Here is a 26,345-nt window from a genome sequence, read left to right on the forward strand (position 1 = left end):
GGCTGAGGTTCAGGGCTGGAGTTTAGGGTTCAGGGCTGGGGGCTCCGGGATGAGGTTTCAGGTTCGGGAATGGGGTTTGGGGTTCAAGAAATGGGGACTCCGGGCTCAGGACTGGGGTTCAAGGGCTGGGTTTTGGGGCTCAGGGCTGGGGTTTAAGGATCACAGAGTCGACCACAGAGTCCCCCTCCTGCCCCTGGAGACCAGGGGTTCATCCAGTGGGCGCTCCAGGACAGACAGACGGACTACAGCCCCTCGCACCCCTCCCTTTACAGACTACACAAAGGTGGGATGAATATGCAGGATTTAATGCCGTCTCAGCATTTTTACCACTATTTTAGGGCGTCCGTGCCGCAGCTGTGGCTGCGGGGGGCTGGCGGTGGCCGGGCCATCGTTCCCCTGTGCCATCCAGCCCGGGTCGCCTTTGGGACGGGACCAGCAGTATGGGAGAAAGCGGGGGCCGCGCATCTGATCCCCTCGCTGACCGGGGCCCGTGACTCAGCCGCCCCTGGGGCTGGCAGGTGCTCACAGCGGAAAATACTCTTTTTCTCCCCATTCCCATGAGGAGCCGGTGAGGTCCAGCCGATGCCCGTTGCCCCTCGGCACTTCACCAGCTCAGCCGCGGGCAGGGGGGGGTCTCTCCTGTGCTGGGGTGACGCTGACTTTGGGGTTAAAGCCCGGCTGCTTGGGAAGGGACATGCCATGCGGGTACGTCCCCGGCTGAGGACCGTCACATCCGGAGCAGCGGTTCCTTCTCGGGCCCGGCAGGGCTGGTGCGGGCAGGGGGCTGGCCGGGACTGGGGCTGGCCCGCATCCCCGTGGGGATGTAGTACATGCTCTCCAGGTACCCGCAGTCAGGACCCCCGGCAGCGGGTGGCCCCTCGCCCTTGGGAGCAGGGCTGAAGGTCCCGGAGAAGACGGGGTTTTCGGCAGCCGGCAGGTCGGGGTGTGCCGGGGAGGGGGCTGCAGGCGGTGGGGCTGCTGGGAGCCCCGGGAAGGTGCCGTAGGGCACATAGGGTGGAGCGTAGACCCCTGGGGCCATGACCAGGGGGTTGAAAGCAGCCTGGTAGAGCCCGGCGTGCGATGCCACCGGTGGGATGAGCACCTCCAGGTACTGCCCTGTCTCGGGGTCGTAGAGCGTTTTCAGCTGGGGCTGCCGTGGAGGCTCCATGTAGTAGCATTTCCCGTTGCCGGGGTCGACGAGCATCCTCCGGTGCATGGGCTGGTGGGGCGCAAAGGGCTTGGTGGGGCTCGGTGTGCTCTTACTGCTCGGCGAGGCACCGTCAGTCCTCCTGAGGAAATGGGGAGCGTCCTCGAGGCGAGGCTGGGGCTGGGCTGGGGGCAGCGGTGCTGGGGGCAGCGGCACTGGGTGCTCCGCAGCAGCCGGGCCCTCAGGGGGTCGGAGCAGGGGGTGCTCGGGGCTGGGTTTGCTCCAGGGTGCTTCCCCACTGGCTGTGGGGGACACGCCGGTCCCCAGGGGAGCACTACCTGGGTTGGGAGCCAATGGGAATCCAAAGGATGAGCTGGCCACGTTGGAAGCTGATGGGTGTCCAAGGGAAGTGGGGACGGGGTTGGTGACCAAGGGGGATCCAAAGGATGAGCTGGCTGGGTTGGGGACCAAGGGGATCCCAAGTGATGAGTTGGTCAGGTTAGGGACCAAGGGTGTCCCAAAGGATGCGCTAGATGGATTGGGGACCAAGGAGGTCCCAAAGGATACGCTGGATGGATTAGGGATGAAGGGGGTCCCAAAGGACGCGCTGGCTGCGTTAGGGACCAAGGGGGTCCCAAAAGATGCGCCACACAGGTTGGGGACCAAGGGGGTCCCAAAGGATGCGCTGGTTTGATAGGGAATCAAGGGGGTCCCAAAAGACTTGTTGGTGGGGTTGGAGATCAAGGGGGCCCCAAATGATGTGCTGGCCAGGCTGGAGGCTGATGGGTAGCCAAAAGATGAGTTGGTCATATTGGGGACCGTGGGGGTCCCAAAGGAAGCACTGGCAGGCTTGGGGACTGAGGGGGTTCCAAAAGATGTGCTGGCCGGGTTGGGGACCAAGGGGGTTCCAAAGGATGTGCTGGCCGGGTTGGGGACCAAGGGGGTCCCAAAGGACCCACTGGCTGGGTTGGAGACCATGGGGGTTCCAAAGGATGTGCTGGCCGGGTTGGGGACCAAGGGGGCCCCAAAGGATGTACTAGCCAGGTTGGCGACCAAGGGGGTCCCAAAGGACGCGCTGACTGGGTTGGGGACCATGGGGGTTCCAAAGGATGTGCTGGCCAGGGTGGGGACCAAAGGGGTCCCAAAAGATGTACTAGCCAGGTCGGGGACCAAGGGGGTCCCAAAGGACCCGCTGACTGGGTTGGGGAGCACGGGGGTTCCAAAGGACCTGCTGGCTGTGTTGGGGACCAATGGGGTCCCAAAGGATGTGCTGGCTGGATTGGGGATTAAGGGGGTCCCAAAGCATGCACTGACCAGCTTGGGGACCATGGGGGTCCCAAAGGACCCACTGGCTGGATTGGGGACCGAGGGCAGCTTTGGCATTGGAGAGGATTTGGGGGCTTTCACAGGAATTGCTAAGTAGTTGGAGTTCTCCGCCAGGGAAGCAGGAAGGTATGGCTCAGTGGCGACCGGCCACTTCGGTAAATACTCCCAGGCCTCCCTCTGCTCCGGCAGCCGGCCTGAGGGACTTTCACTGGCCTCCTCGGCTCGAAATGGGGTGGTGGGACCAGCGCTGACTGCAGAGCTGCTGCTCCTCCCCGCCGACACCTGCTCACTTGTGGGAGGCTTTGGTGCGCTTCTCTCCGACAGTTTCTCAGGCTGTGGGTTCACGCTGCTGCCAGCGAGAGGTCCAGCACGGGGGTCCCCACCGTCACTGTTGCCATGCTGCTGCACTGTTGACGTGGGCCCCTCGGTGGCACAGAGCCCTCTGGTGCCACCGTGGCCATGTCCATCCTTTCCCTCCGTGGGACTTGGTGGTGGTGGCGGGAGGAGAACTGTCTTCTCCGTCCGCAGCACGGTGCTGCTCTGAGCCAGGGAGCCCTCCGCAGCTGCTGCCGGGGACCGCCGTCCCACCAGGACATGGAGATGGGACTCCACATGTGGCACCCCCTCGGCTGTTGGCGCCCGCGGTGGCACCCGGAGCTCGCTCCTCTCCCGGCGTGGAGGGGATGCCGGTGGCTCCTCTGAAGCAGCCACCTCCTTCCGCGTGGCCTGGACCCTTGTGATTTGCACGGGGGAGCCTTGGGCAGGCGAAGGCTGGCCACTGGCAAGCTTTGCGGCAACCTCGGCGTGTGCCGGGGCTGGCCCTTGGCCAGCAGCTGCCAGCACTTCCCTCTCCCCTGGCTCAGTTGCCGTCTCCTGTCGGCGGACCGAGGTGCAGTGGATGACGAGCGGAGCGGCCAGCGGCGGCTCCCCACCGCTGGCTGGTGCTGTGGTGCCGTGGGCTGCGCCGGCAGTCCCGAAGCAGAGGCTGTAGCTGCTCTTCACCAGCTTGCGCACGTCCCGGGGCTGGGGGATGCGCCCCTTCCCATTATCTTTCAGCTTGGGGGGGCTGCCTGGAGGGGACCCCCGGGCCAAGGTGCCAGGGTTGGGCGGCTGGCGGGGCACTGCTGGTGGCTTCTCCTCCTGCTGGCTCTGCGGCACCAGCCTCACCTCCCGCGCCCGAGAGGTGAAGAGGCGTCGGGGTGGCGTGGTGGGAAGTGCCAGGTTGTCGTTCTCGAAGGGAAAGGTTTGGGGGTGACTAGGGCGGATGGCTCGCTGCCTCAAGCTAGGCCACGGCTTCGGCCCTCTCTCAAATCTGGGGGCAACATCCAGTGTCTTCCCCGCGTCCGGTTGGGCTTCAAACAAGGCACGCGCTCGCTGGTAGCGGATCCTTTCCGTCGCCGGTTCCTCGGTGGTGCTTGGCAGCCGGTGGCCCTCCAACACCTCCTGGTACTTCATCCTCTCGTTGAGTTCATTGAAAGTCGTTTTCAGCTTGCAGACGCTCTCCCTCGTCGCCTCGCTCAGCACCACTCCCTTGGTAGGATGGGTGGTGGTGGTGGCCCCCACAGCCACCGGCATCCCGCCGCCCCGCAGGTCCTCGGCTGAGAAGCTGCAGTCCGAGCGGGAAAGCGAGCTGGACTTGCCCTCCAGGCCATCCCCCAGCAGGTCGGTGCCAGCGGAGGACGGCCCGGAGGAGGTCGAGCTGCCCCGCAGCCCCTTCTGCTCCATCTTGATCCTCTGCTCGTACTGCATTTTCTTGGCGAGGACGTTTTTCACCAGGCAAGAGGCCGCCCTGGTCTTGCCGGCATCAGTGTCCAGGGAGGCAGTCTTCATGAACTGCTTGTAGTTGAGCCTGAAGTCCTCTCCAATGGCCCTCCCCTTGCTGGGAGGCTCCTTCCTGGCAGGGGGCAGGGGTTGGGGGGCTGGGCTGTCACCCCAGGGGCCGAAACCTGCCTCCTTCCTCTCCTTCCTCTTCAGCAGGATCTGGCGCTTAGGGACGGTCCTCTTCTTGCCGTGGCCCTTCCTGGCCTCCCCGCTCTCCAGCTCCACATCCACACACTCAAACTGCTCCTTTCCCAGCAAGCCCAGCAGCTCCCCGTCCACGCCAGCGGGGAAGGGCCAGCCCACCCTGCCATGGAGGGCTGCCACTGCACCCCGGGACTCACCGCCGGCCACTGGCCACCGCCGCGGCCGCCCGCCGTCCTCTGACAGTGAGTTGGAGAGGCTGGAGGAGGTGTGGGAGCTGCACATGTCGAGGCGGGCGCCGGGGGGACCGGAGAGGCTGCGGAAAGCCCTGGCTGTCAGTGCCCGCACCTCACCATCTGCCTCGTCCGAATCGCTGGGCGCCCCGCTGAGCATCCCCCCGGGCTGCCGGGGCAGACCCAGCTCCCCGCTGGCGGTGGTGGCAGTGGTGGCAGGCAGCCGGTCCCCGCCGAGGGGACCCATCCTGCCCCCCTGCCCCGGCGCCGGGCTATTCTTAGCCGCGATGGACAGCTGAGCCTGCCGCGGGCGGGCGAGGGGGCCGGGCAGTGGGGGGATGCCAGGGGCCCCTGCCGGAGCCCAGCGCCCCGTGGCAGCCCCTTCGGCACAGCCGCCATGCCGCCCTGTGTCCTGGGGGGGTGTCCCCTCCTCGTCCAGAAACTCCAGGCAGTCCTTGAAGGTCTCTGTCCCCTCCGAGCACAGGGCAGAGTGGTAGGAGGAGACGGAGGAGCCCGACATGCTCTTGGTGAGGTCGTCACAGGGGAGGCCGGGGAGGTGGCCCTCCTCCTCCGATGCGGACCGCCGGCCGTCCCCACCGCTGCGGGGACCCTCGCCGTCAGTGCTGGGCAGTTCAGCGTGGGACAGCAGGACGGGGTCCCTCTTCCCACGGGGCATCATGGCAGGGATGACCCCGGGGGATGCCAGCTGGTGCCGGGGGACCCTCCTCGGTGCTGGGGAAGCTCTGCCGGGGACGTTGGCGACTTGACCTTCTGGCTCCCTCGCCGTCACGGCGGCTGGACCCAGCGGCGGGATGGAGCAGCCCCTCGATCACATGGACGTCTGCGAGCGCCAGCCCAGGGGAGGCGATGCCAAGCGCATTGCAGGGATGTCACTGCTGCCCCCAGCCTTGGGGGTCTGCCGGGGGGATGCCAGCACTGTCCCCTGCCCCCTCACCCCGCTCTGCAGCTCCCCAAACCCACAGGCGAGGTGGCAGGGTGTCCCCACACCCCACGGGGGTACCTGGGCCATGCCCCCCACTGCAGCGGGCTGGTCTACCCTGGGGCTGGGGTCCCCTCCGGGGACATCCCATCCCTAGCATGGAGGGCATGGCAGAGCCCCAGGGTGCTGCTCCGTCCCTGCCACAGCTCCTTTCCTGGCGCCTCTGCCTGCTTCGCTGTGGGGACAGCGTGTCCCCATCCTGGGGGCTTCCCCAAAAACCACCCTGCCCCAAGCAGCAGCTCCCCTAAAACGAATTGCAAGCAGCCAGGAGCAAACTGGGCACCGAGCATCTCCAGGACTCACAAGAGCCAAACGCTGGACGGCTACTATTTGCCTTTTTCCGGGGGACCCAAAGCAAGCAGCCGGGACACCTGGCATAATGCGAGGGTCTCCGCAGTTGCAAGCCCTGACCGCCGCCGGCAGAGCTCAGCCCCGGCTTTCAGGGGGATTTTTGTAGTGAAGCAGCGGTAGCAGGTGCTGCCCAGCGCTGCCAGCCTGGGAGCAACCCGATGCCCAAGTCTCCTGGGTTCATGCAGGGACTAAATTTAAACCTTGGCAAGGAAAAGGAGGAGAGGAAAGCTTCCCTGATAGCTGCCCTGGCGCTTAACCCTTCGCTGCTGAGCAGGGCTACGTTTGCAGGTGGCATTTGTGGCCACGGGGAGCAGAGGAGACCCGCCGTGGGCAGCACTTGTGACAATACATGTGTGTGATTTCAAATCCCCAAATCCCTACAGCCCGGCTTTGCAGGGAGCCGGTGGGATGCAGCTGCCAGCGGAGGAGCTCGCGGTGCTGCCTGAATGACACGCTGAACCCCAAAACCTTGGGCTGCTGTTTGGGTGCTGCAATCAGCCAACGGCCCCCAGGCGAAGGGTCCGGCTCTCAGCCTGGGGCTGCCAAGTGTCCCCGAGCCCCCCGGACCCGGTTCCCCGCAGCATGGGCTCGCAGCACGGCAGCCCGGCGGGCGCCTGCTGAGTCACTGCTGGCTCTAGCCCCAGCTGGGAGCTGGGGACGTGCATGCAGCCCCTGCCAGCTGCCGGGTTTACAGTGCTGGGGGTACGTACAGACCCACAACGGGCATGGGGATGCAGTTCCCCCAGGGCCGAGATGGCTCCTCAGTCCCCAGCCAGTCTAGATCCCAGAGAGATGCTGTTTTGTTCCCTCTCCTTCGCCAAGGCTTGTGCCCAGTGTCCCAGGGCCACTGGTAGTCAGTGGAAAAGGGAGGTTGGTCCAGCCTGGCGTCACTGGTGTCCTGCTGAGCCTCCCCGGCGTGCCTTGCTGATGCCTTCGGTGCATCTGGGGTACCACCACTGAGGGTGAAGAGGAAGGGCACAAGGGGAACACGGGCTGCGGGAGCTGGTGAAGTGCTGGATAAAGTGAAATAATCAGCCCAGTGGGAGGATCACAGCAGCTCTCCCTGGGCACAAAGGGAAAGGTCTTTGTGCTGCTGCCTGCAGGTCCTGCTCTCCCAGCAGCGGGTGCGAGGCAGGTTCAGGGCGATGACTTGTATAACCGCTTTAAACCCTTCCTCTGCCTCTTCTCCAGCACTCGCGCTAGGCACAGCTCCTGCTGCTGCTGCTCCTTTCACTCCGACACCCGGGCCCTGCCAAAACCGAAACGGCCAGTGTCAGCAGCTGCGACAAGCGGTATGGCAATACCGGAGGCTGTGAGGGTGGCTGGAAAGTACCGCCGCACGCCCAGCCATTCATCTGCTTCCCCGTCACCCGCCCTCAGTGCTGCGGGAGACGGGATGGCCCTCTACGCCCTCTGCTCCATAGGGCCAGCTGGATGGAAAAGCGTGGCCGGGTTGCAGCAAGGACTGCCGGCTTGGTTGGTTTCTTCCAACATCCCCGAGGCTGCCACGAACAACCTGTCTGGGTGCGTTGTTGAAGCAGAGAGGGAACGGGCTGGGCAGAACCCGTCTCACCGCCCCGGCTGCAGCCCGGGGCTGTCAGTAACCTGCCGGGCAAGAGCCAGGCTCCAGCGCCGGCACCTCCTCCTCCGGGTCCCTGCGTGCATCCCCCCGGCTCCTCGCTGTGGCTGGTGATTCCTACGCAGGAGAGAGACAGCAGGGCACGGCGGAGATCCTGGAGGTCTTCCTACCAACCAAAACACAACCATTGCAGGTGAAGAGGCTGTAAACCTGGAGCGCCCGCAGCACAGATCGGGGGTGGGGGGAGCAGCCTGGCTAGGCACAAGCACGTTACAAAACAACGGGCGGACTGAGGCTGAGCCAGACTTGCTAATTACACACTGATTGATGTTTAAGCCAGCACGATGCTGCCTGTAGACCTACCACTGCATTTGCTCATTAACTTCGGTTTCGTGCCAGCTCCGTGTGCGCTCGCCTCGACGCTGGCGAGCCTGAGAGGGTGGCAGCAAGGAGGAAGACGATGTCTGCCAGCGGCTGCCGAAAGCCGAACACACCTCTCCCGCTTTGGAGCTACTTTGCACAACTCCAGAGGAGCAGGAGACACCGGCCCAGCCTGGCAGAGGCTTTCAAAGCCACCTCTGGGGGCTCGGAAGGGACCTGGGCATCCCACACACGCCAGCAGCTCCGACAAGTGTGAAGGACTTTGGGGTTGGCTATGTGAGCCCGGGGCTGGTACAAGCGGCTCGTCTGGGCCAAATCTGTGAGGGGATCCACCTCCAAGTCCCTGCGAGGACTTCACGCTGCCGCCCTCCCCACCGCACCGACCCTGCGGCCTGGGAGGAGGCACGACCTCGACACCCCGGTCTGCTGAGATGGCGGGTTCATGGGGTTCAAGGGATTCAAGGACCTCGGCCTGGCTCCCGGGGGAACGGGAGGGATCCCGCCGTTCTTATTTTGGGGTCAGGACTTGCAGGGCCCGGCCCCGTTGCCAGAGCCCCCCCGGCCCGGGCCGGCTCAGTGCGGGGCGGCCGCCGCCATCTCCCGCAGCCCCGCGGAAAATGGCGGCCGCCGCCGCGCCGGCCCCGTCTCCTGGCAACGCCCGGCTTAAAGGGGCCGCGGCCCGTGACGCCTCCTGCTTCAAAGGCCGGCTTTTACCGCGGGATAAAAAAGTCAAGCCTTTCATTTAAAAGAAAAAAAATAAATAAATTAACATACACGACCCCGTCTGCAAGTCCCTGGTACTCCCCCAGAAGGGGCACCAGCAGCTCCACGCCGACCCGGCCTGTGCCCGGAACAGCCTTTATCAATTTAGAGGTCCAAGAAACAATTAGAAGTCGATCGCATTTTGACAAGCAACCTGTGGTTAATGACAGCAATGCACTTCAAAAGCCATGGGCATGAGAGAACAGTTTTCCTTTTCCCCCCCTTATTGAGTACGATGCCAGCGCTTGTGCAAAAATAAGAACTCGTGTTGACCACTGCAGACATTTTTGGGCTAAATGCCCTTCCTCACAGCACCCTCAGGCAGATGGTCATCAACAGCCTCGGCTGTGATTATCAACAAAGAACGTCTTAGTGCTTTTTTGAAACATTTTCACTTTCCAGTCTCATCTTCTGCTCCATCCCGGCCTCTTTCCTACTGAAAGACTTAAAATTATTGTGCTCCTCCCAGGTGGCCTCCCACCTCCATGGAACAAAGCTCAACCACTTTAGTGTATTCCAGATACGTTCCAGAATCATTGTCATAGAATCATAGAATGGTTTGGGTTGGAAGGGACCTTAAAGCCCACCCAGTGCCGCCCCCTGCCCTGGGCAGGGACACCTCCCACCAGACCAGGTTGCTCCAAGCCCCGTCCAACCTGGCCTTGAACCCCTCCAGGGATGGGGCAGCCACAGCTTCTCTGGGCAACCTGGGCCAGGGGCTCACCACCCTCACAGCAAACAATTTCTGCCTCACATCTCATCTAAATCTCCCCTCTTCCAGTGTAAAACCGTTTCACCTCTTCCCATGGCTCCCCTCCCTGATCCAGAGTACCTGCCCAGCTTTCCTGGAGCCCCTTTAGGGACTGGAAGGGGCTCCAAGGTCTCCCTGGAGCCTTCTCTTCTCCAGGCTGAACCCCCCCAGCTCTCTCAGCCTGTCCTCCCAGCAGAGGGGCTCCAGCCCTCCCAGCATCTCCGGGGCCTCCTCTGGCCCAGTTCCAACAGCTCCATGTCCTTCTTGTGCCGAGGGCTCCAGAGCTGGACACAGCACTCCAGGTGGGGTCTCACCAGAGCAGAGTAGAGAGGTAGAATCACCTCCCTCAACCTGCTGGCCACGCTTCTTTTGATGCAGCCCAGGATGCAGTTGGCTTTCTGGGCTGCAAGCGTGCATTGCCACTTCTCCCCCCAGGGGAGGAGAAGTCCAGCATCTCTATGGCCTCCTCTGGCCCCGCTCCGACAGCTCCATGCCCTTCCCATGCTGAGGACTCCAAAGCTGGACGCAGTACTCCAGGTGGGACCTCAGGAGAACGGAGTAGAGGGGCAGAATCACCTCCTCTTCCTGCAGCTCCCAGCTTCACTTGGTGCCCGGCCTCCCACCACTCTAATAGAGGGGACAGGGACACCAAGGTGACGTTGCCCAGCACCTACGGTCCCAGTTACCCGCTCTCAGCACCAGCCGTGGTGCACCCACACCAACGGGACACCGTTGGCATTTCACTGGCATTTCACAAACTTTTGAGGTTTAAGCCAAGGCCATCATAGCGAGTTTTAGGAATGGGGGCAACACCCAAGGGATGTCCGGTTTTAACTTCCATGGCAGAGAGGCTACACTGAGCCCCCGCATCAGGGAGGGAGGGCAGAAGCCTGCACCTCTGGTGCCTGCATTCCTCAGAGATGTCCCTTGGAAGAACAGTTCATTCCCCGTGGGGTACACACCCGCGGCACCCCACCAGAGAAACTGGCTCAAGAGGTTAAAGATGCTCAACTGGAGCACTAACACTCTGTCCTCTGCTGCCGACGAGCATAAGCCATCCTCAACCCTGGTTTTGTGAAGGAGGATGAAGAAAAAAAGAGGACGCTACCACGGGGATCTTTTTCCTTGCAATAGTCATCTCTACAGTGAAACATTCATAACTGCTCAACAGAGTAAAAATATGCTACATCAAAACTGTACCAGAAAAAGCAGGACCTCTGTAACAGCTGGAGAAGACTTTGCAGATAAAAATCAGAATTAAACAGCCAGCTTAAAAATATGCCACTGAAAACATATGAGGAAATAAAGAGAGTTGTCCTTTCTCTACAGTCTGGCAGACTTGGTGCCACTCACAGACTCCCATCTTCTCCTTCGACGTTGCCGATGGCATCTCAGCGTGTTGTCTCCCCGAGGAACAGTGCGGGCACGGCCCTGCAGCCAGACAAGCGTGGGGTGAGGTCCCTTTGACTGTACGGAGAGCTGGGAGCCCGCTCGAGCGCTCCCCTGAGGCAGGTGCTCGACTCTTTTGAATTAAGCATCGCACGGTACGCTCCAACAGGAAACGCACCGCCTTCCGTCTAAATTCTCCTTCCAAACCACTGTAGAGGCGAGGACAGCCGCTTGGAATCTGCATGAGAAGGCGAGTGCACTTAATACTGAGAACTACGCCGCTCGCATGATCGAGTGCATCGCAGGTCCATATAAAATACAGAAAGCTAAGACATTCGTCTGCTCTCCTGGGAAGTACATACTGTTTGGATGGCAGACAAACTACCGACGAAGACAGGTTCCAAACTAACAGCGTTTCCCAGGGAATTAATTTACAAAGTGCCACTGGTCCTTGGAACCAAATATAGTGTACAGAATATATTACAGCAACACTGGCTCTACGGCTTGTGTTGGCCCATCTCTGCACTATATGCAGAAGGAATCCAATGTTCAGACTCTTCACAATAGACTCCTTCCCTTTTTTATACAAAGGAAAATAAAAACATAAGCTAAACCAGCAATAAATAAAACTACAGAACGCGTGTGTCCTGGTCAGCGCCCTTTGTGCATTCCAATCAGACTGGAGAGCTTCTCACAGTGCTCAAGTTTCAGCGATTCCGCTTTCTGTTTTAACCGCTCGTCTCTGTATAGCTTGGCCAAATTTGACAAATCAGACTCTGAAAGATGAAAAAAAATACATATATTAGGATGAAGCCATCCGCCTGCTTTAAATAACTGCTTCCCGTTGCTCTGTTATCCTTGTGGCATGCTTTTTTTTTTTTTAATTCACCTCATTCCAGTGAAAATGGGCATGTTAATAACTTTCTTTAAAGAGAAGGCATTCTCTTTAACCAGGCTAGCTACTTAAGAAAACAGTATTTTATATATATTTTATATATATATAAAATATTTATATATATTTATATATATTTTATATATAAATGCTTGAAAACTCAGTTATAATAACCCTTTCTATTAGTGCACTAGTAAGACAATAACCAAAACAAAAAATAAGTTTACTGTCTGCAAAGAAAACACAAACTATAGAAGTGTAGCTTAGAAGTCACATAACACTAAAAATTCTGTTAATGATCTAAAGAGTAAGCCGATTGCTGTAAAATATAGGTATATCGTTAAACTAACCATGCATAAAAAGGGACTAGTAGGAGACCACTTGGTTTGCCACACAGCACCTGCTTTAGGTGACACCGCTATTCACATTTGAACCGCATCTCGTCCCTCCTGCACCGATCCTCACCGGCGGGTCACCAGGCGCAGACTGGCTCGGGGGGGGGGGTTACCCCACACCTACCAGTGGCATTTCGCTGACAAGCCTCATGACTCCTTTTCCTCTGGCTGCCCCGGGGCTGTGTCAGCTGCCTGCAGCCTCCTAAACTGAGCAGGAATTACCAGACGTACATCCCTGCCCACGTAACCCAGAAACGCAGCTCTTTTGGCACGTCCACTCCGCAAGGGCCCAGAGCACCCGTCCAAATATATACTTTAAGGCATAGATAATCGGTTATTTCCACGCTGCACTTCTCAGAATTCAAACTGTCTGGCAAGAGGTTTGCCCAGAAAGCATTACAAATCCTTTTAATTTTATTTTATTTTTTTGGTATTGATTACAGGAAGGTGAACAGCTCGCCGAGGGACATGTCTGAAAGGCCTCTGTGCCCTTCCATTAACAATACAATCTCGAATGTACTTTGCATATTTTGCCCCCTTCTTCTCAAAAGCAACATAAAAGTGAAATAATCCCATTGTTTAAATTATTTCCCCCCAGTAATTCAGAGAAGTTTCTTTTGCTGATTAGGTAAGGAAGTCTTAATATAGCTTTCTCCCTGGAGAATAATTTAGACTGAGGATTAGATGCACCTAAGAGAATAGCAGTAATTTGTTTCTGAAAAGGTCAAAAATTCCCTAAGCACAGGCTACCTGATGACACTCAGTTTTTCAAAGAGCTTTTATACACCCTACAAGTCCTTCATTTTACAAAATCATTCAGAGGGGAACGAACTTCAATAGGTCCTTTCATGCCTTCCGTCCTCCGTCCCTGTCCCACTGAAATTTAAAGCCCTTTAACCCTCCACCTATTTATTGAAAAGCTTTACAAACTGACAGCCACGAACATTTTATTTCGGATCAGGAATCAATTTTTGATGTTTTATAACTAAAATGCCACGCAAGTACTGCTGGGCACACAGCCCCGACACGCCTTCAGCAAAACTAGACTCGGGTAATTGTCTCCGAGTCCAGAGTCCCTGGAGTTGTGCAGTGAAGAATTGTAGTTTACACTTCTCCAATGGGGCAAAATTATGCAAATGCTTGCACTTCTGACAGCATTCATTCTGTCACCTCTGTTTCTTGTCTTTTTCAATCTTCTACACAGAGTTGTTCCTTTGCACTTTTTAAGGAAGTCCTAAAACACCGAATTCCAGCTCCACATCCATATTTACTCTGTTTTCAGTTGCCTCTCTGTAATTTTCTACACCTCGGAGCTCTTTGCAGTCTTAACTTTACAGTTGTGCTATCACGGCTGAACAATCCCCTGCAAAAACCTGGCACGTGCTTTTTGTACTTAATTGTATCAAAAACTTCAGAAGACCAAAACCCACAGTATACGCAACTTTTAGACGCTCTTCTGCTGTGAAGGGAGGAACACTGTCTAGTGCAGCAGCATGAAAGTGACTGCCTGATAAATCAGTTACTTTTAAAGTTTTCCTTAAGGTAGTCGGACACCAGGTAAGACTTGTCAGGTCATAAAATCAAGGACTTTAAAAATCAACCTGTTCCTATGTAACTAATCTATGTCCATTCTGCTGGTGCTAAAGAGAAATGCACCCTCAGTAAACAAAACAAATGCGCTATTAATAGGCATTCAACTGACACACAAAAAAAAGCTGATTACACTAAATTAAACACTTAAACAAGAATTATCGGACCAAAGTTATGAAGCAAGAGCTGACCAAGAACTGTCTCGACATCTCCAGAGAACTCTTCCCCAGCACTCCATCTTGTATTCACAGTTTATTTTTACAAACGTGGCTGTGCTAAAGTTAGCAGAGTCTCAGCTGTGCTCATTACCTGCTCGCTGGCCTAGATGGTAATCATTCTGAAAATGTTTTTTTTTAATTACAGTGGTCTCCTCAGGCTACTGCTAATTGTGGACCTTGTAAATATATTTGCAGATGTGTGACTAATGAAGTCTCTAAGTGTAAAAAGCTGCAGAGGAGCATCGTTTTGCAGGCGTTAGTTGGCATTTGATGCTGGATCATCTCTCCCTCTCCGACTACCCTCTCTGTAAGCCTTGCAAACCCTGCTGCCCGTTTTGGGGCACGGCACTCCTACGTGAGAGAGACAAGATGGCGACTTTCAGTCGCACAAGGTCAATTAAAAGGATTTTTCTGTAAGAAATAAATTCTCTCTATAGCAAGCCTACACACGAAGCCTACATTTACGGTTATTAACAGCCACGTTATACCTAGAGGCTGCTACCACCAGCCACAGATGCTCAAAGATCACAAGTCAAACACAGCAGAAACTAAGGGACTGTTTGGGATTTTTACAGTCTTATATTATGGGTTGTTTGCTTTTCTAACTTCAGAGCCTACCTCTGTGCATTTCTCTTCAAAAGCAAGATTGGTAACTTTTACGTAAAATAAAACAAAACAACCCTTCCCATCAAAAACCTGTAAATAGTTTGGAGTCAGCAACACTCTTGTTACCTCTAGCCCAGGATTAAACAAGTCTTGTTTAGACAAAGTGTATGCTTCCATAACGATGCAATTGGTAAAGAAACTGTAAACAAGTGCAAAGTCGGTTTTTAGTAGTGTGCCGAGGACTGCAGCAATTTAGAAAGCCCTACTAGTGTGTGAAAGCAGCTTGCCGGCTATTAAACATTGTCACAGAGACAACTTCTTCCAGTTTCCTTTACGCACAGCAGTAGTTTGTGTCTACGCATTTAAAGGTGATGAGTTCTTTAGCTGAAAAAAAAAAAAATCAGTCACGACATCCCCACTTCATTTAGTCCTTGTAACTTGATTTCTGTACACTATATTGTCCAGATTCTGTACGATACTGTGCAGATTATTCTGTACAGTTACAAAAGAAGCAGGGATTTGCTCTATTTAAAATGAACTAGAAGAGTAATAATTAACAAATAACACATTACGAGGTTAAAATACACGCCTTTATAGGTGCCACTGATTGACTTAGGATTGACGTGAGAATAATCATTTTGAATGCTCACATTTTTGTGTTCTCCCTTTCTGCATTCCATTCTTGTTTTTAAAAGGCAATCTTGACTATGGTGAAAAACATGATCTCAAACTCATCTAAAGATAGGAAATGCAAATAAGCGCACAAAACAAGTACAGGAGTACGCTCTTTGATAACTGATACCAGTAACACAGTCCACTGCAAGATTACCAAAAGCACCTGAGTAGGCCAAAACTTCTGATGAAGTTTTGAAGAACTTAAATGATGTTCTCATGGAGCCAGTCAAAGCAAAAATCATTTTACTCCAGCAAAGGAAATGTGTAATAGGTGACGTCTCAAGATCTTTTCTAGCCCTAACAATCTGTCAGAGCCAGACAAATGGGGTGGATTATACGTTTAAAACATCATCGCTAAGAGTTATTCAAGCATAAAAAACCGAGTGGAAAAAAACGTCTCAAACGGCGAAACCTACTTTCCGCTTGTCTCTCAGAATCACCTAAAATTAATTTTGACAGACCCTCAAGAATAGTAAACACAGTGCTAAGAGCAGATGTGAGAAATACCAGTGCGAGGTTCGAGATCTTATAAGCATCAGAAAATGAGGCTAAAACCGGCAGTGCTTTGTGAAGTGTAGCCACCATACAACTACTGATGGGTTGTAGGCACACACTTGCAACAAAAATAACTTACTTTGCTGTTTCTCCTTCCAGCAGCTGGTCTGAATATAGTCTATGTAATCTTTTTCAACCGTTTTCTCTAGCTCTTGAAGTTCCGCTCCTTGATAATTCTTTTCAAAGTTTTTATCAACATAGTAAGGCACCTGCAAATTCTCCGTTTCTCTACTAATAACATGGCCTATGGACCTGTGAAAACATCATGGAGAAAACGGATTTTTTTTTAGCAGTTCAAGTATAAAGAAATCAAGAGATGTTGCTTCATATTAGTATTTCCAGAGGACAATATTTACAACTTATTTACAGTTACTTTCTGCAGGACTATAGCTCCCTCAGCCATCCAATTAGGAAATTACAAGTCTCAGGCACAGCAAGCTGTGCACTACAAACAGAATTCACACGCACCTCCCCTCGCCTAAAAACCATAGGAAAGCATCTAATATTTGGAGAGATCTACAAAGAACTGACTCAGAGCTGACACTGTTCCTTCCAAATACTGGGTTTGTTCTCAACAGCTCAGTCAAGACAACTACCAAAATGTAAGAGCAAAGTTCATCTGTGAGCGGAAGCTCCACATGCTTTCTTCTGCTTGCTGGTAACTTCTGGCAAGTTAGGTCCAGAAATCCATAGGAATTCATGAAAAATATAGAAATTATAGGAAAGGCATACAGCCCTCATATTGCTTAGGGCATAATGCAATTGGATCTGGACTTTCCCGATTTCCGGATCCTTTAGTAGAAATAAAAATTAGCAGGGGACCGTCTTGTTATACTTTCCTTTAGGGTTTTATAATCATCAGTAAGCGAAGTGGGGCATGGAATACCCCGCAGAATATCCTGTAGGTAGACTTAGCCACTCTGACACAGCCCCTGGATTAAACTATACCCTTATACTGAACTTCCTTATTTGAGCAAAGATACCCAGGCGTTTTTCCAAATCACTGCCCAGAGAAAGGGGCAGGCAGCCAAAACACAAAGGTTACGCACTACTCAATGGAATCCAGTTTGTGCCTTCTGTTTCCTGGACTCTCTTCTTTCTCTCTCACTATGTCTCAGAGATGTACGCTCGCTTTAGATAAACCATTTCGTTTAGTTTTCAGGCTGTTTGTTTTTTCAAGGATATGATTTAGAGAAACAGCATAACTGTGTATGAGGTTTGGGCCTGACTATCTCAAATCAACAGTAGAAGGGGAGATAGCGAAGACAAGCAGGAGAGATTAGCTGCTCTGGCAGCAGTGTGGGAGGTTTCACATGGGACTGACAGATAGCAAAAACACCCTGAAAAAACCCCAAAAATCCAAACCAAAAAACAACCACCCTCTTGTTCTCATGCTAGCTCTACACACTGACATCTTGTGGTAAAAAACGATAAAGGCTGTTGGGCTACTATGACAGTATATGGGCCTAAAGCTGAGTAGTTTTGCTGCTAGAAGGGAGCAAGGGAAGTCTTTGGAGCACTCTGCTACTGCTGCATGCAGCAGGCTCTCCAAAACCTGCTGACTCCCACTCCTATCCCAGTAAGAGCCAGTGAAGGTGACTGAACTGGTCAGCTCTTTCCCACGAGAGCTTCCTTCCTCCCAACACTGGATGCCGAGAGGGGCAAGTAGATTTTCTTCTGTCCTGTAAACTCAGATGCCAGCAGGTTCTGCTTCCAGAGCTGACCAGTTCAGGTTGCCCTCTGCAATCCCAGGGTCCTGGTTCTTTACAAACGTTAAACCACGGCACTTCAAGGCTTTAATGATCCGTGGAGCTTGACAATTCTTCCAGAGGAATTCAGGCTCCAGAGCAGATTTGGATCTATATTGTGAAACAGCAGGCTTCATTTCTTAATTGCTTTACGGGGACCCTCAGCAGTCGTCCACAGCTCCCTGGGGGCTGGGCAGATGAGAGGCGGCTCAGCGGCGTAGCTGAGCTACTCCCACATTCCTGCTACTGTAGCGCTGTGCGAAAACATTTCACACCAGTTGAGAAGCCTTCTGGCTCGGCGCCTCGGTTTGTTCAGCACACAGCACAATAAAGCTCACCATAGTTAACTTCACAGCGATAACGCTTAGGAGAACTCGTCAACGGAGACTGTTGGTATTTCCTTATTTACAAATTGATAACACTTTCTAGAAAGAGGAGAAAAGAACACTGACATGCATTTTGCTATCAAGTCCGACTTCCGTCTACCTCCTTATCACAAACACCGAGGACCTGAAAAATGTGGTTTTAAATGACTTACGATTTGTAGAATAGGCTGTAGGGTGGGTTTGTGGCCATCAGTTGAGTTACTACCGACACTATTATTATTATGAAAATGGGCATCAACTGAATAAATGCAGAATATGAATTCTGAAACGAACAAGAAGAATTAGCAGTCAAGAAAAGATATAGATGGCAAAGGATGCATCTGTTCACAGAAACACGGCTATCTATCCAGATCAACAATGTATTAAATGTAAACTGAAAGGAAAAAAAGAGGAAGTACTTTCAAATTTTGAGAGGGATAACATCTTAACTTCAAAATATTTGCAATAATCTCAGGAAAGTCTTTAAAGCCATTTTCTTTCAATTATATTTTCATGACTTTTCTTTCATCTACAGCTTCCTTCGCAAGGCGATAGATGCCTATGTCTATAGGCTGTATCAGGTTTTCCAGAGCCTGACTGCAAGAGATTCACAGGGAAAAATTAATCCTCCTTGGAGAAGGATCTCATTAGGTTAACAGACTGCCTCCAGAGGAAGATTTTTCCAAGGCAGATGGCACGTGTGTATCTGCGCTAGCAACAAATGACACCTTGTGTCTCACCCAGAGGTTTCAGTTGGTAGAAAACTATCCCAGACCTATCCTGCCCCAGGCTGGAAAAAGCCTGTGCAGCACCTGGGCAGAAACTGTGAGCTAATTTACAGAAGGATTAAATATGCCACGAGGACAAGCCAGTACTTCCGTATCTGTTATCAGTCCACATTTGGACTAATTGTTGTTGGATTACAAAACCATCAGAGCTTGCAAAAAGCAAGCACTAGCAAAACACTCGATGACAGAAGCTCCAGGGCCTGTAACCCTATTGATACAATGTATTTTTAAAGTAGTGATTAATAACAAACAATGTAGTTACTTTTGAAAACATCCATTTTGGCTGCAGCACTTGAGGATAAACACTAAGCATTTAAGGATGGGAAAGTCTGTCCTGGCTTCAGATGCATAAGTGGCCCCCGCACCCTGGTGAAATATTTAAGCCCAAGAGATGCCTTCTCCTGGCTACCTGTGGCCTGTTTTCTTCCTCCTCCTGCTCCTGCGTCCATGGTCTTTCATGTCGGTGCCTCCGTGGATAATAGTGTGCATCTCTGGCTACATTTGAGAACATATGGATATTTCCTGTTAAAAGAAACCAAGAGAGAGTCACCATTTTCATCCAGTTGCTGGTATTCACCTGTATTTCTCAAAGTTTCTAGTTGATTATCTACACGTCGTGAACAAGAGTTGGGAGACCTCAGATTACAAAGCGCAAACACACCTCAGATTTAAACGTCAAAATAATATGCCGTTCCAAAAAGCCTACCAGAGAAATCGTAAAGTATGCCCCAAGTCCTTCTTAATTTAAACCAAACTGCAGAAACATGCCAAAACTTTTATTGTTGTATCTCATATTTTAATATTGTTTTTGTCACATTCACTTGCAAGGCCATAGCTCGTGTTGCATCCCCAGGCGCTACGCAGGAAAATTAATCTGCCTCACCAGACTCAGGCCATGAATTATGGCTTCCCATAATTACTGAATATGGTCTTCTACGCTCATTTCTACTTCCTCTTCCTTCAAGCTAATAATAGTTTCCCTTAATGATTTTACAATAAGGAAAAAGACTTAAAAAATGAGTCAAAAAAAAGAGTACAATTCAGGATTTCCTTTCTTGCACACTGAATGTAGTTGATTTATTTTAAAAAATTCTAAAATGAGGAAAGAATTGCATATGTTGTTTCGATTTGAAGCTTCAACCCTGATTTTATCACCATATGAATATCTTAATAATCGCTGTGCTCTCTCTATTGAAATTCAGAATGTCTTTGTATTAAGAGAATTGAAATTTGTGGCCTTATCATGACAACAGAAATGCAAATCTATTTTTAAGCCCTGTGAAAGATGCCACGTTATTTTACATTGTTGGACTGTCCTTTCTCTGAATTTCCCAAAGAATTCTACAAGAAACCTGGGCGGAAGTGACCTTCGGTATTGTGTCAAAACGTCTGTTTCACTGCTTGTTCAAACATTTTTCCAAGGTTCTAGACATGTTTGTAGTCAGAGCTCCAACAGAGAGCCAAACAAGGCCCGCGGGAAGAATGGATGTTTCTTTCTTGAAAAAGAAAGTTTGTTTCTATTATTCAACGCTGCCCAGACAATATTTTACCAAGCTGTGAAAAAACAGAAGCACGTGCGGGAAGAGAAGAATGGATTTTGCGGGGTGCCTAGAAAAAAGTTTTCCCAAATCCTATGTTTCTCAAAGAATTTCTGCCAGCAGTTTCTTTGCTTCCATTGTGCATTTATTTTATGAGAAGGAAGTTCAACTTGTAGCCTCTGCCCATTATAACTGTAACACTATGACAAGTGCAGAGTCTCCTTTTAGACCTATGAGATTTAACATTTTAACTTTTAATATTTTTCCACTGAATTTCCATAGAGGAAAAATGCACAGTAAAAAAACCCAACAAAACCATAAACCTGCCCACAACAGCTGTAGAAATGAGTTTACCCTAAGTGAACGAGTACTCCAAGTTTACCCTAATGAGTTTAATCTTATTCAGATTTCCAGAAAGCCTGGTGACAGCAAGGCGTCACAAAACAAAACCCAGCACAATGCTGCAGCTTCGCACAAACTTCAGCTCAGGCACACAGGTCCTACTTAACATTAAGACACTTTAAAAAACATCGTCTTTATGTCAACTATTTGCTCACCCTCTTACTAGTAATTCTCTCCCTAAGTAGAAATTGTGTAGACTTTGCCTACTTGGAAAACTACTGAACTGTCAATTTTCCATGTTTTAAAACTCACTTTTAGATTTGGAAAACGTACATAAATTCAGACCCAAACACTTTTTTGGCGAGGAAACTATTGTTTACCACCAACGCCTATTACTATGAAATTATCTTTTTATTTTTTTCTTCTTTGCCACTTCGACAAAAATTCCCATTTACTTCTTCATGCCACTCTACCTGTTAAATTTGCCATGCCCAGCACTCAAATTCCTCCCCCGGCTCCTCAATTTCTTGTCCCCAACTCCAAGCACCCTTGCCGCCCGCAGCAACATCGCAGTCATGTTCCACGAGGGCAACGTTTCACTGGTGGCTGAGGCAAAAGGCACACGCAGGTGCAACTTCTTGCAAAGTCAGAAACGGAAAACTTGCAAACGCCATGTGCCACGCTGAGTTTGGCTCCCTTTGCACATCTACCGATGGCATTTTGAAAACAATTTGAGGTCCCCTGAGCTGCAAGATGCTACCACAGAGAATAAGGTTACAGGGAGCTCGTAAGTAACTACATGGATCTGTGAATTTAGGCTGTAATTGGTGTGTATGTTGCTTTATACCACGCCTCGGAGGTGAGAGAGTTTACAAGAGTGCTAAAGCAATTCGCTAGATACTGCCAGGAAGACTCCTGAGCTCACCATACCTTTCAGATTTATTTTGATCCAAACCCGTATTCCACCAATCTTGCATATCTTTCTATTTTTTCTACAAATAGAGAGGACTGAGGTCCAAGGCTGGACTGAGACATGCACCGAGCTTCTACAGGTAGGGATCTGCTGTTCTGTTACTAGATATTGCATACCCAGTAACAGCCAGCCTTTCCTGGCAGGCATCAATTTCTAAGCTAAGACGTTTTAATTTCTTTACAGCGTGCAAGCTGCTGTGAGCCGAACGAACTCCCATGTTTTCCTAGTTAGAGGGGCACTGAGACCACAACGCCAGGAGCTGCTGCCACGGTGCACTGGAACACAGTAAGGTAGAATCATAGTATCATAGAATCACAGAATTGTCCAGGTTGGAAGGGACCTTTCAGATCATGGAGTCCAACCACCAACATAACATTGACAAAAAAAACCAAACTCACCCATGTCCCTCAGCACCACGTCTACCCATCTTTTAAAAACCTCCAGGGATGGTGCCTCAACCACTTCCCTAGGCAGCCTGTTCCCATGTTGGATAACCCGTTCGGTGTAGAAATTTTTCCTAATATCCAATCTAAACCTCCCCTGGGACGGCTTGAGGCCATTTCCTCTCATCCTATTGCTTGTTACTCGGGAGAAGAGACTCACCCCCACCTCTCTACATCCTCCTTTCAGGGAGCTGTAGAGAGCGGGAAGGTCTCCCCTCAGCCTCCTTTTCTCCAGGCTGAACACCCCCAGCTCCCTCAGCCGCTCCTCACCAGACTTGTGCTCCAGACCCCTCACCAGCTCCGTTGCCCTTCTCTGGACCTGCTCCAGAATCTCAGTGTCTTTCCTGTAGTGAGGGGCCCAAAACTGGACACAGTACATCATCGTCAGCAAAGATGCCTCTGACACCTTCTCATTCACCCCTTATTTTACCTCCCATAACATTGATGGGTTAAGACAAAGGAGGGAAAAAAAGCAAAATCAAAAAGAAGGCTCTTTAGCTACAGCCAGTATTAAAACGTTGCCTTCCCAAGAATCAAACAGCTTAACCCCCTGCCAGACTAAAATGTTCTTACCCCTGACAAGTACTGTCAGAAATTTTCAAGAGAGGCTGGGAGGTTAGGAACTTCTCCCAGCAGCAACAACCATTACCCCACTGGCAGCTCTCTCTTCCAGGCGCATTTCTGGACAGCAAAGCTGGGCTCTGACAACATTTTTTGGGGAACAGAGTTGCTAAAATCTGTAGTTTAAACCATGCATTAAGGGAGCTTTTCCAGGCATAAAAAGCTAGGAAGGGAGAAAAGAGTAAAAGCAAAGAAGTTTTTCCTCTTTTCAGAAGTATAATCAACTCCCTGAGCAGTACCAAGAGAAGCTGAACTTCCTTTATGGTCTAGTGTCAGTGCATTGCATTTCAAAAACAGCGCAGACAGATACTGACCTGTAGGAAAGTGCCCACCAAAAAACACATTGAATATTTCTTCTGGTGTAATGTCTGCTTCAAATTCTGTGTAGTAATTATAGTGCCTGGCCTGGCCAGTGCTGACATGCTCTTGGTCGCTTCCGAATTCATCGTATCGTAGTCGTTTTTCAGGGTTGCTCAGAACTGCAAAAGCATTGCTTATTGCTGGAGAGTGAATTAAAAGAAGCGTTACACAGGCATATACCACGCAGTATTTCCAGATCTCAGACTTTTATAAGCAGAGTAGCAAAATAGCCCAAACAGGCATAGAAAATCTGTGCTTGATCAAAGACTGAGTTACTTTCGAAAGAAATGCCTTTGTAAAAAAAGCATTACAACACTGTCATTACCTGTGATGGAACCTGTTTCCTGCTATCACTGATACCAGGAGAAAGACAAAAGTGTTAATGTATATGGAAAGAGTCGAAATATTTGTAAAACTGAGGTGAGAGAGACCATTTCAGTTAAGAGATTGAGTGAGACTGCAACATTTTATCAGATCAAACTAAGTGCTGACATAGAAATACACCTCCATATACAGTTGATACAAAGTTAATAACGGCAGACGCTAATTAAAATGCAGAACGAGGTTCCGAGTTTTTCTGTCAGCAGAGATGCTTGTGAAGCTGTAGAGCATATCTATTTCACACTTTATGTCAAACCACCCAGAAGTGCTTGTTTGGTTCATCTTCTTCCTTGATCTTTCTCAGAACACGGCTGTAAACAAGTTCATAGAGAAATACAACCATAACACAAAAAAATGAAGAAAAGACCTCCAAAACCTCCTTAGTCTAATAGACTATGAATGACTATCTTTCTTTCCTCGCACTGCCTTACAGTGCTCTTGCAGACAGCTGCAACAGAGCACAGAAAAGGCAAAAAGATGTAAGAGTTTAGATGCTAACATAGTTGATACAGGTTTAGATCGCAACGCTACTGAAAAGACAGTGAATATTGGACTCAAATTTCATATGCTTGCATTTATATATATATATAATTTTATTTATGACACAGAAGTTATTGGTTACACAACACCACACTCTCCTGCATGGCCAGTATTATTTCCTTGCACCATTCTGAACCTTTAGCAGTACATAGGAACGAGATCTGGGATACGTTTCCCTTTCCTCCTAATAGAAATCTATATTCTGGAGATTAAAAGGCAAATCTTGCCGAGCGGCTATGGGATTTTGTGGAGATGCGCATATCTGTCTATAAAAACGACCAGCTATACAGGCCTGTGTAATGCCTTTATTTATATAAGGTGCAGAACTGTAAGCCTGAGGCAGCCTGTCCCCGTTTTACTCTTGCTGTACGGCTTTGGAAAGCAGGCCAGCCCCCTTTCCCCTCACCTTTAAAAGCCTCTGTCGCCCCGGGAGCACGGTTCTTGTCAGGGTGAAATTTCAGGGCCAGTTTGCGATAGGCTTTCTTCAGCTCCTCCTCGCTGGCGTCCCTTTCCACCCCCAGAATCTCATAGTAGTTCCGACACCTCTTTATTCTGGAAGGGCAAAACAGGGTTAGCTTCACCGGCCTGTCCCCCACAGACACCGCCGCGGAGACTTGATGTCCCCCTTGCTGCCTGTCACCAGCCTTCGATGCTCCCTCAGGAGCTCCATGGGCCCTTCATGCTCCCTCAGGGGCTCCATGGGGCCCGCTGCTCCCTCAGGCGCTCCTGCAGCCCCCTCAGGAGCTCCACAGGCCCTCGAAGCTCCCTCAGCGCCTCCTGCTGCTCCCTCAGGGGCTCCATAAGCCCCCGCTGCTCCCTCAGGGGCTCCCCCGGCCCGCGGGAGCCGCCCCCGCCCCCGCGGCCTCTCTCACCGCCTCACGCCGTCCAGCTGCTCCGCCGTGTAGGTCATGGCGGCGGCGGCGGCGGCCCCCGGGGCAGCCCCCCCCGCCCCCTCACCGCCCGCCGCCCCGCATCGCCCGCTCCGCCATGTCGCGCCGCGCGGGGGCTTGTGGGTAGGGGAGTCCCCCGGCGAGGACTACAGTGCCCAGCGGGCGCCGCGCTTGTGACGACATAGTGAAGAGGGATGACGTCACGGGCAGCTTCCTGAGGGGAGCGGGTGACGGGGAGGTGGCGGGAGCACCGCGGTGCTCCCGCCACCTCCCCGTCACCCGCTCCCCTCAGGAAGCTGCCTGTGTGTGAGGACTACCACAGCCCAGTGTCCTGCCTCCAGCTCTGGGGCACCAACAGCAGAAGGACACGGAGCTGTTGGAGCGGGGCCAGAGGAGGCCCCGGAGATGCTGGGAGGGCTGGAGCCCCTCTGCTGGGAGGACAGGCTGAGAGAGCTGGGGGGGGTCAGCCTGGAGAAGAGAAGGCTCCGGGGAGACCTTGGAGCCCCTTCCAGTCCCTAAAGGGGCTCCAGGAAAGCTGGGGAGGGACTCTGGATCAGGGAGGGGAGCCATGGGACGAGGGGGAAGGGTTTTAAACTGGAAGAGGGGAGATTTAGATGAGATGTGAGGCAGAAATTGTTTGCTGTGAGGGTGGTGAGCCCCTGGCCCAGGTTGCCCATAGAGGCTGTGGCTGCCCCATCCCTGGAGGGGTTCAAGGGCAGGTTGGACGGGGCTTGGAGCACCCTGGGCTGGTGGGAGGTGTCCCTGCCCAGGGCAGGGGGTTGGAACGAGATGAGCTTTAAGGTCCCTTCCAACCCAAACCATTCTATGACATCGCCCTCTCGGCGCTGCAGGGTCCTTCCTGGCAGCGCTGGTGGCTTGGCGGGGCCATGGGAGATGGTCTTGAGTCGTTGTGTTGAGACTGAGAGGAGCCCGGAGGAATGCCAGCTCCACACCTTCTGATCAGCCTTTGGTTGGAAACCCCTCAAGCGCTTGTCTTGCAGCTCCTTCCATGCATTGCTTCCCCTCATCCCACGTGCCAATTAAAGCTGCGCTAATGAGCTGTGGGAGTGGAGTCGTGGTGTGAGAGAGCTGGTGTCTTCCACCAGCCTGCTTTGTAGGAGCACAGCAGCTTGGAGAAGACTTCTCCTTTCGTGTGAGCAGCAGCGACTGGAAGTTAGGGGCTACATCACTTCTATTGTTTACTTCTTATTCATTGTTTCTTTTGAACAAGGTCAAAGTTGGAAGTTTGCTTTTGGATGTGGATCAGTTTTAGGGCGGAGCAGGCTTGGGTTATTTGTCAAGACCCTCAAGAGTCTGTGGGAAGAAGGAGCGCACAGGATGGAAAATTAAGCATGGGGACACCTTTCAGAGGCTGTTGTGGAGGGGAGGTTAGTTAAAGCCTGACAGTTACTGAAGTGTCTGATACCACAGGTGATTACCCGTGCCTTTGTCGTGTCTTCCTGGGGCTAAAACCCTGCTTGTGAGGCTCCATTCACCAAGTCACAGGTCTCAGATCTGGAGCAGTCTGGATCCACCTACCTAAG

General features: G+C 52.0%; 2 protein-coding genes across 3 annotated transcripts; both read right to left on the reverse strand.

Annotated features, from left to right (window-relative positions):
• Window positions 1–280: 280 nt before the first annotated feature.
• On the reverse strand, window positions 281–5,205 carry PROB1 (proline rich basic protein 1). Its single transcript, XM_054217341.1, has one exon. It carries the CDS (start codon window positions 5,186–5,188, stop codon window positions 728–730), a length of 4,461 nt encoding a protein of 1,486 aa, XP_054073316.1. The 5' UTR covers window positions 5,189–5,205; the 3' UTR covers window positions 281–727.
• A 5,403-nt stretch (window positions 5,206–10,608) lies between these two features.
• DNAJC18 (DnaJ heat shock protein family (Hsp40) member C18) lies at window positions 10,609–24,902 on the reverse strand. Of its 2 annotated transcripts, XR_008468864.1 has the most exons (8): window positions 24,784–24,902; window positions 24,318–24,463; window positions 22,945–23,130; window positions 19,123–19,235; window positions 18,099–18,208; window positions 15,892–16,064; window positions 14,709–14,966; window positions 11,519–11,657 (listed from the first exon to the last, which is right to left on the reverse strand). XR_008468864.1 is itself a non-coding variant. In XM_054217496.1 (7 exons), the coding sequence occupies exons 1-7, from the start codon at window positions 24,819–24,821 to the stop codon at window positions 11,533–11,535; spliced, it is 891 nt and encodes a 296-aa protein (XP_054073471.1). In that variant the 5' UTR covers window positions 24,822–24,902; the 3' UTR covers window positions 10,609–11,532. The 2 variants fall into 2 exon arrangements, 1 of the variants encoding a protein (XP_054073471.1); XM_054217496.1 differs by lacking the exon at window positions 14,709–14,966 and having other exon boundaries at window positions 10,609–11,657.
• Between the last annotated feature and the right edge of the window lie 1,443 nt (window positions 24,903–26,345).

This window comes from Rissa tridactyla, chromosome 11 (genome assembly GCF_028500815.1).
Source record: "Rissa tridactyla isolate bRisTri1 chromosome 11, bRisTri1.patW.cur.20221130, whole genome shotgun sequence".
Classification (NCBI taxonomy): Eukaryota; Metazoa; Chordata; class Aves; order Charadriiformes; family Laridae; genus Rissa; species Rissa tridactyla.